Source organism: Atta colombica, unplaced genomic scaffold, assembly GCF_001594045.1.
Source record: "Atta colombica isolate Treedump-2 unplaced genomic scaffold, Acol1.0 scaffold2, whole genome shotgun sequence".
Lineage (NCBI taxonomy): Eukaryota > Metazoa > Arthropoda > Insecta > Hymenoptera > Formicidae > Atta > Atta colombica.
In genome coordinates this window covers 712,893-722,266 of record NW_017259293.1, presented here as the reverse complement: position 1 = coordinate 722,266, position 9,374 = coordinate 712,893, and the positions used below count along the sequence as shown (strand labels likewise).

Here is a 9,374-nt window from a genome sequence, read left to right as displayed (position 1 = left end):
TCTCGGGAAATTGCAACCATCGTGGACGTAAAATGTTATGGACGTATTATATTATCTGTTATATTCCGTTATATGATAGCAATACGATAGTTTATGTTTTTGGGAACTAATGATTATACAATATAAAAGACATAAAATTATTAAATTATATGTTCATTATCCCCTCACATTGTATCTGATAATTAGTCAAATTAATTAAATAAAAATTAATAGTTATCGATTAAATGTAACAATAATTAAATAACTAAATAACAACTAAATTAAGTTAAAAGGTTAAAAGTCTAAAATGTAACTATGTTAAATTAAAATTAATTAATTAATAATAAATGATTCATTAAGAAAAAAAGATTAAAAGTCTAAAATGTAATTATATTAAATTAAAATTAATTAATAAATAATAAATGATTCATCACCATATGGTATGTGAATACACAACAAATAGGAGTTAAAACCTAACGGTCGAAGCTGAATCTTACAAGAGAGTATCTTGGTTTATACAACAAGTTAATGAAAATCCTTGATATCAGTAAAAATTGATATAAGATGTAAATTAAGGAAAACGACATAAGATGTAAATTAAGGAAAACGATGGGAGCGTATAGATTGTAGATTCCGAGAAATTTAGTGTTATAGTGCATGGTAAAAATTTTAGAATGGTTAATACCTCAAAAAATATTGATTTATCTAAAAAAAAAATATTGGTTTATCTAAAAAATGTTTAAAACAAAAATAATAGGGAGTTAAAAAAGTTATCAGATGATGATATTAATTTGATGATGATATTACTTTGCCAGCGAAACTAACTTTCAAATGTCATAACTCAGAAAGTTCTTATGAAGAAAAGGTTGGTAATTAATTCTGAAAACGTCTCAACGTCAGCTATAAAGATACATTATAAAAAATAGAAAGAAATTACGTTCAAGATTTTTGTGTTAACTTTGAAAGTCAAATTAATATCATCATCTGATAACTTTTTAATACCCTATTACTTTTATTTCAAACATTTTTTTAGCTAAATCAATATTTTTTTTAGATAAATCAATATTTTTTAGATAAATCAATATCTTTTGAGATGTTAATCGTTCTAAAACTTTTACCATGCACTATAACACTAAATTTCTTAGAAATCCTATGAAATTCTTATGATCTCGCCATTTTCCTTAATGTACATCTTATATTGTCAACTTTTACTGATATCAAGGATTTTATTATTTTTATCATTAACTTATTGTACAAACCGAAATAATTTTTTGCTTCAAGATGAAGAAATCTGCGGCTGAGGCTCATCGAATGCTCTCAAATATTTATGGTGAGGCCGCTATTAGTGAAAGAATGTGTCGTGAGTGGTTTCAACGCTTCAGGAACGGTAATTTTGACGTCCAAGGTCATGCTCTATTTGTATTTGTATTTGTGTATTTGGTGGGACCAGCTCGGCGTAGTGTATTATGAACTGTTAAAACCGACTGAAACAATCACAGGCGATCGGTATCGAACGCAATTGATGCGTTTGAGCCGAGCATTGAAAAACAAACGGCCGCAATACAACGAGAGACATGATAAAGTGATTTTACGACAATGCTCGACCCCATGTTACGAAAGTGGTCAAGACATACTTGGAAACGTTGAAATGGGAAGTCCATCCGCCGTATTCTCCAGACGTTGCTCCATCTGACTATCACTTGTTTCGATCAATGGCACACGGCCTGGCTGACCAGCACTTCCGATCTTATGAAGAAGTAAAAAATTGGATCGATTCGTGGATACCTTCAAAAGATGACCAGTTTTTTCGACGCGGGATTCGTCCGCTTCCCGAAAGATGGGAGAAAGTAGTGGTCAGCGATGGACAATACTTTGAATCATAAATGTATAACCAGTTTTTTACAATAAAACCTCGAATTTCGGAAAAAAACGGCGGAAGCAAAGTTGTACACCTATGTACATATATCACATATATAGTCATTTGAATTGCGCGTTGAATTGGTTTCTCGGGCTTATAAACGCAATTAAACTACTGTAGTAATATCACAAATTCAATTGACAAACAATGTAATATAATAATTTAATGCTCAATTATGCAACCTATTATTAGAAAAATATTAATTGAATAAATATATACTGAAAAATTATAAATAAATTTATTGAAAAATATTATCTCGGCCGGGAGTCGAATCTGGATCAATTTAATTAATTAACCTTTTAACTTTTTAACTTAACTTTTAACTTTTTAACTTAGCACTGCTACTTCTAGCAATCCTGCTTCTTTTTGGAAATGTCTTAAGTACAGTTTTAAGATGTCATAAGCCAATCGAAGAGCTGCACTAGCATCTCAAGATATTATCCAAATAGAACAAATTATGATAACGTCAAAATGACATTAAATAAATCGAAAATGATTGAAAAATAACTTTTAATCATTTTGAAGTCATTTTGATCTTATTTTGATTTGTTGTTCTGCTTGAGTCAGCCTTACAGAAAAAACAGATACTATGTATATCCCTCTATGTCGACAAAATTTACACTTCTCGGCCGATTTTCGATTTGACTCCGCCTTCTGCTATTCCTCTCACCTCTCGCCTTGCGCTTAGTCCAAATGCCGCTCGATGTTTAGGAACGTATGACGCTCGTAGACATGAAATCTGCTTTAGGTGCTCATAAGTGCTTTAGGTGCTTTAAACTTCATTCTATTTTTTTTTGCTCATTACATAACTAAAATGGAATGAAACATCGCGTAAGATTGAGCTTATGTTATTGCTTCATTCTATTTTATAATGAACGGAGAAAAAGATATAGAATGAAGTTTACAACATAAGCGCCCAAAGCGGGTGGACTTTATGTCTATGAACGTTATATATTCCTAAACGTTGAACATTTGGACTGGAGGGGAAGGCGGAACCAAGTCAAAAATCGGCCTACAAATGCAAATCTTGTCGAGCTCTGCTCTATGTATACGTGGTTTTTAAAAATAATATGTTACGTCCGGCCATCCATATTTTCGTAACATTCGCTGTTAATTCAAATTATTTGAACTATTTAGTTTTCTTTTTTCTTATAGAATACTGTCTTTGTTCACGATCTGTATGTGTTGCCGGCGCGAGCCGATGAAGCGCGGGACTCATGCCGCGCACTGTCGTACAAAAAGAAAGGCGACCGAAATTAAAAATGAAAAACAAATAAAGTAATTTAGTTGATAGTTCCATAACGTCATTAATGAAAAATTAATAAATTATCAAATAGAGCTTGATAAATCAAGCTTCTCATAAAGGAGGATCCATGATATAGAAGAATTTCTTAGAGATGAAATCTCTGAAATCCATAAATTCATTTAGAGTATGATGATCTATTGTCCATTACCAAATTTCCGTTTTCTATTGGTAAGGAAAGTTGAAAAATTCATGCTTTGAAGTTTTATCGAAGTGACAACGCTGTGACGAGAGAGGCAGTGAGAATGGAGAGAGAGAAAACCGCTGGCGATTCTGGAGGCCGCCTCTTAATTGTTGTCATGCTGTACAGAATAGCCTTATTCTTTACACCGTCGACATATATCATATTTTGTATTTCAGCCTCCAATTCAATCTTTGGATGACTCGTGAGACAAGACATGATACTCCTAACATGTTTCTTCAGTCTTTTAGGTTATCTTAGCTCTTTATGTATTTCGTGAGAACATTTCAACATTTTTTCCAAATTCTTAAACGCTTTCTTAAATGCATGATATGATTGTGCATGGCGTTCAAAATTAGCGAAAAGTTTTACAAAATCTCGCAATAATCTTTTAGCCTTCGATTAAACGATCTACCATTGGATATTCATCTATACAAATCAGCCATTTCTTCGAAAGATGCAAACCATGTTTTCACATTTTGTGTATCATCGCCACTAAAAGTTGAAAGGACATTTTCCATATCTTTGTCATATTATCTGCCTCATTTTCCGTCCGCCATGTCGATCATTGGTATCGCGAGGTGGTAACACTGCGCCTTGACTGTAGATAGACGTCGCTACTGTTTCTTCAACGCCGTTCATACTTTTTTGCGAAGGACTTTTAAACCCAACATTGGCAAATTGAGATCGCGTAATCTCTGCTTTAATCCTGTTCCTTCGATAGCGTTTCATGTTTTATTTCGATTCCTATGTTGCTCATCGTTCGCTCGCTTGCGCTTTGATCATCTCGGCCTTCCATCGATTTCGATAGACTTACTTAGTTCTGCGATCGTAGTCATTTATACAAATAAAAATGGATTAAAATGGATTAAAATTTTTTTTTAAATTGCTTTAAATCCAAATAATAGATTGAATAGATTGAAACGGATTGGATCTCATACTAGTTTAATATTCGAAAAAAAAAATTCATATTTAAGAGTTACAAATTTTATTCCTAAGACATTTATAATAATTATATCTGAAATTAACTATTTCAAATTGGTATTAAAAAACGCAAATTCATATTCTGAAAATCTGAATCCATTTTAATTTATTTCAATCCATTCTCGTTTGCTGGGAATACCGTCTTGCTGCCTATTGTTTGCAATCCAAGCTGTTCCAGTCTCACTCAGAAATATCGATGAATCTCTATCCTTCTCTTACGCACGCATATTCACAACAATAGAGATATTTCATTTCATCGTTGTTTGGTTCCCACTCACTATTATTATATATATCGGCTTCACTCCATAGAGATAGGTTGAGTCCATTTTAAGTCGGTCTATATGACCTTCTATGCAAAGGAGATTGGGAGAGGGAAGATAAGGAGCATTTTTGCATGGAGAATCCCTTAAGCAAGAGGAGAGATAGGCTGGATTCACATGAAAAATCGTGTGCGCCTCTTGGTGAAGGGACAAAATAGATTCTTCTTTGCGAAAGTCGTCTCTAGATAGGGGGAAAGATAAACCTCATTTTATGAAGATTGTATAGACGTATGATACTAAAATTACATTTTAAATATCTCAAATTTATAAGAGATCGCCACCTAATTGTTGGCAAAGTTTTTCAGAATAATGATTTTGACAACAAACAATTAAAATCGAGATCATCGGAGCTGTATTTCCGGTAGTAAATTATTACTAAGTTTATACACGGTCTCAAATTTAAATGGCCAAACATTTTTGTCTTTATTTATTACGTAATTATTTATTCACGTTGTCACTTAATACAAATATTATTCAAAATATTGGCTTCTTACAATAATGCATGTATTGCATCTTGTATGGAAAGTTCATGTTGCAGTCAAATATTGATCTGATCAACATAACGACTCGCCGATTCAGTACTATTCTATCTAGAAATCATGCATATCCTTGTCCTATCTTTGAAGCATTATTAAGGCTGAAGTCGTACACAAAAATAATATTTTTCTTTAAAAACAATAACATTTCAAAAATTAAATTTTGTCTGTTTCTGCGATTTTCTCCAAAACGAATCAAAAACGAACATATCTCTAAAGGATTTTTTTTCTCAATTTATTCATTCCTTACACTATCCCAAAGTTTAGTCGTTTAAATTTGAGAAACTCCGTATAATAGAATTATCCATTAATCTGAAAAAAGCACTCATTCTTTGTAAAACGCAAATCTAATTTATATAGAATTAAGCATAAAAAGAAACAACTTATCAAAATAAATCATAATTTAATCCACTTTTATTTCCAGTTGTATCTCATGCGGACGTACAATTGTCGAACAAACATATTCCCATCGATATCTTTGTTCGATGTAGGACCATATTTGCTGGAAATCGTCGAAAGTATTATAGGTTAGATGGACTTACCTGGCTTTCTGCGGGAACTCCAAAGCACTGGAGGATGTGCGGATGCGGCGATGGCAGAGGAGGGATTACCGCCGGAGGCAGCCAGCTTGACTGCGTTCCGCGAACCTGTAAATCAATCAGACAAACTTTTCAAGCTTTGTATTATTGCTTCTCCTTTTTTTATTTTTTTTCTTTTCTACGATGAGACTCGCAAATTGTATTTCAAATGGTACTATTTCATTTGTACGATTTTATTGACAAATGTGTACATGCAGAGATTCTCGGACCTCTCTATCATACAATCAATAAATAGGCTTAAATAATTTGTTGTACGACAAAAACGCACAAATGAAATAGCGGCCTTAAACCCACTAGTAAGAGAAGAAACAAAAGAAAGTGTTGCCATGTGACAACGCGATTGCATTATGTATTAACGTGAGATCCCAGGCTCGGCAGGACTCGCCATGACTCGTTACGGTTTGGAAAGCTTCTACGCGCCGTGGGACCAGGACGCGTCATAGCATTATTGCTTGAGATTTGTGGCTTGTGACACGTCATTTTCGAAGAATAGCGGTAAGTTCGTGAGCCAAAGAAGTCTTTGTAAATAGACAAACTGATAAGACATCATGCGCGACATTGGATTCATCAGTGATTCCGTTCAATGGGAATTTTGTAAATATTTTTTTGCTGATATAAAACTATAGAAGATCTGAAAGTGTATGTATATATATATATTGTATATGTATTCAATCAGAGTGAAATAAATTTTCAACAACAGCAAAACAAATATTCTGCATGTGATCAATGCTTGCAAAAAATCATTTCATATAAACGTTTTCACATTATCAGAAGACACGGTAGTGTCTAGGCTAAGCCGCAGTGACATTACCGTGTTTCTTTACGTGAGAGCGAGTTGCGGGGGATCAAGATTATTGAATCTTAATAACGGCTGAATTGATCAAGTTCTACATATGCTCAATCGAACTTTCTTGTGTAATAAAAGTGCTTTTACTTTTTTTTTTACGTGCCCTACAAGTAGAGATATTACGATGCAAAGTCTCGAGGTGAAACCTTTTAAGATACGTCGTTATTATTATGTTCATGTTCATTGTCCAATCCAAAAGAATGTAACGTTGGGCGTTTTAGCGCGAAAGTGTTAGTTGTCCAGAATATATTGTTCAACGTTTTAGCATGAGAGTGAGCTAGCGTACTGGTAGAGACTTGAGATGCAAGAAGCGCTACATAGCTGAGGGAGCGAAAAAGGGGAAGAATCATTCGGGAGTGGGAAAAGATCTTTCTCAATCCGAATTCCTCCGGATGCAAGACCACTGGATTTATGCCCCATCTGAAGAAATAGACGAATCGAAGCACCTTTCATCTGATGCAGGTGCTCTCCAGACATACTTGTTTTGGGAAGTTCCTGCATCGGATATGGAAAGAAAAGATACCCCATATGTCACCCCCATATGTCACCATTGTGACGCCGAAGTAGACACGGCGCTCTACACTTTGATGGAATACTCCGCCTGAGTGGAGGAGCGCCATATTCTGACCAATCGGACTTGTTTCTTTCATCATTAAGATGCTCGAGAGGGTAGAAAATCGGAATGAAATCTTCTCCTTCTGCATCTTGGATGCAGAAGGAACTAGACGAAAGAAAGAGGAGTTAAGTATCACCTTCGTAAGTTAGAGAGGAACGCGCGTTGGCTCTATTCCTCTCATAATGGAGAGGGGGGGGGGGGTGATACGCCATGATAATAGACAAACCTGGGGGAATCACCTCACCTCAATCCCCACCCCAAATCAAGTTCGTCCAAACTGCAGAGTTCTGACACTCCCGCGGTAGAGATAGTAAACATCGACCGCGGACAGTTCTGTAAATGTCACAACCAGGGGGAGAGTCCGATATATACCGCTGGTAATTCTCGGTCCCCTCTTCCTAATTGCTGCCAGAAAGCGCTAGTGGGATTTTTTAGTGGGTATGCGGCGATTGTGATGTTCCGCTCCGAGGGACATAAGGCGGACTGAATCTCACATTACCCCGGTTAAGTTGAACCCCGGGGATGTCTTCCCTTCTATGGTGAGATGACCTTCCTGTGGGAATTGTCTCTCCTTGCGAAATAAGATTTTTTTTCTACCAAAAAAAAAAGGGAAAATGCAAAAAGCGCTAGCGAAGCATGATAAACGAAAGTATCTGGTATATGTTAACCAAACTAAAAAGTAATAATAAAAAGCTTTATTCGTCACAGATCTATTCGTTTATAACAATACGTAAAAAAAAAAATGAATATGAAATTATACACTATGTTTGTTAACTAAACTAGAAGATAATAATGATGAAGCGATCTATTAGATCTTGATCATTATTTGCTTCTAATAAATTTAATATTTGACAAAAGAAGATCGGATGGAAACGAAATTATATATGCTGATATTTAACTAAGCTAGGAAATAATGATGAAAAATAATGAAATTCGTCATCGATTTCTATTTATTTGTAATTTAATTTTGTATTATATAAAATATTACAAATAATATTTAAAATCGAATGGAAACGAAAATATACATAAAAAAATTAATAAAACTGCATATTACCGATGATCTCACTGATTTCAAAGACCTTGATACATGTTGTCAAAGACATGACCCTGTGAATCATTTCCAATGAATTTTAACCGTCGCTTGTTAATCGTTAAAAAGTTATTAACAACAAAAGTTTAAAAAACGACTTTTTTCTGCTACAAGAAACAAAAATATTCTGTTTTAAATTATATTGTACGACTTTTCATACGAAGCGCTCAATTCCTCCTTCCTGCTGGGGGACACACGACTTTTACGCAACTTGACGAAATGGAGTGAAATTCACTTTGCATGGAAATCATGCCCCCCTAAGCAGAAGGGGAGATGGGGTGGGAGTCGCTTTGCGTGAAAGTCGTGCGCCTCTAAGTAGAAAGCGAGGTGGGATGAGAGTCGCTTCACATGGAAGTCTTGCGCTCCTCAGTAAGAGATAGGAGAAATTGATGTTACTTTACGTGACAGTCATGCACCTTCAAGCAGAAAAGTGAAGTGGAAGTCGCCCGCTCTTAAGCAGAAGAGGAGGTAGGATAAGAGTCATTTCATGTGGACAGTCATAAAATATACAAAATAAAAAATGAAATGAGAACGAAATAATTAACTGCCAAATGTCGTTCTACAACCCTATTTTTCTAATTTCTTCTAATTTCTTCTATAATCGAATAAAATCTATGTGTCCAATCCAAGTAATAGTAGTTTTAATTTTTCTACAAGCATATTCTTATTGAAGATCTCTTTATTCCAATTGAAGTAATTCGCAGTTTTTTAATCCAGTGTAAAAAATTATGCCTCAAAAAAAAAATTAATTTACCGAATAAAAAAATAAAACCCAAATGCTGTAGTTTTAACTAAGTTAACTAGCTAAGAGAGAACACTTAGGTTTTTCTTTTTAATTTCACAGAATTAAATTCTATCAAATTAAAAAGGAAAATTTATATAGTACTTACTAATCTCTAATGATATGCATAATGATATGTATAAAAGATTTGGTATCAACAATTGGCGCCAAATTAAATCCCATATCAAATTAAATAAAAAATATCTACAATTCAAGTGAT

General features: G+C 34.3%; 1 protein-coding gene across 4 annotated transcripts in view; it reads right to left on the bottom strand.

The window, feature by feature from the left end:
- LOC108687079 (dual 3',5'-cyclic-AMP and -GMP phosphodiesterase 11) overlaps positions 1–9,374 on the bottom strand; it is a 332,230-nt gene that overhangs the window by 187,019 nt on the left and 135,837 nt on the right. For all 4 annotated transcript variants that reach the window (XR_001931736.1, XR_001931737.1, XM_018192680.1 and 1 more), the window contains one exon: positions 5,764–5,868. Coding sequence is in view for 1 of the 4 variants with exons in the window: in XM_018192680.1 (XP_018048169.1) it covers positions 5,764–5,868 (105 nt within the window). In the remaining 3 variants the exon portion in view is untranslated. The remainder of the gene's footprint in view (positions 1–5,763; positions 5,869–9,374) is intronic.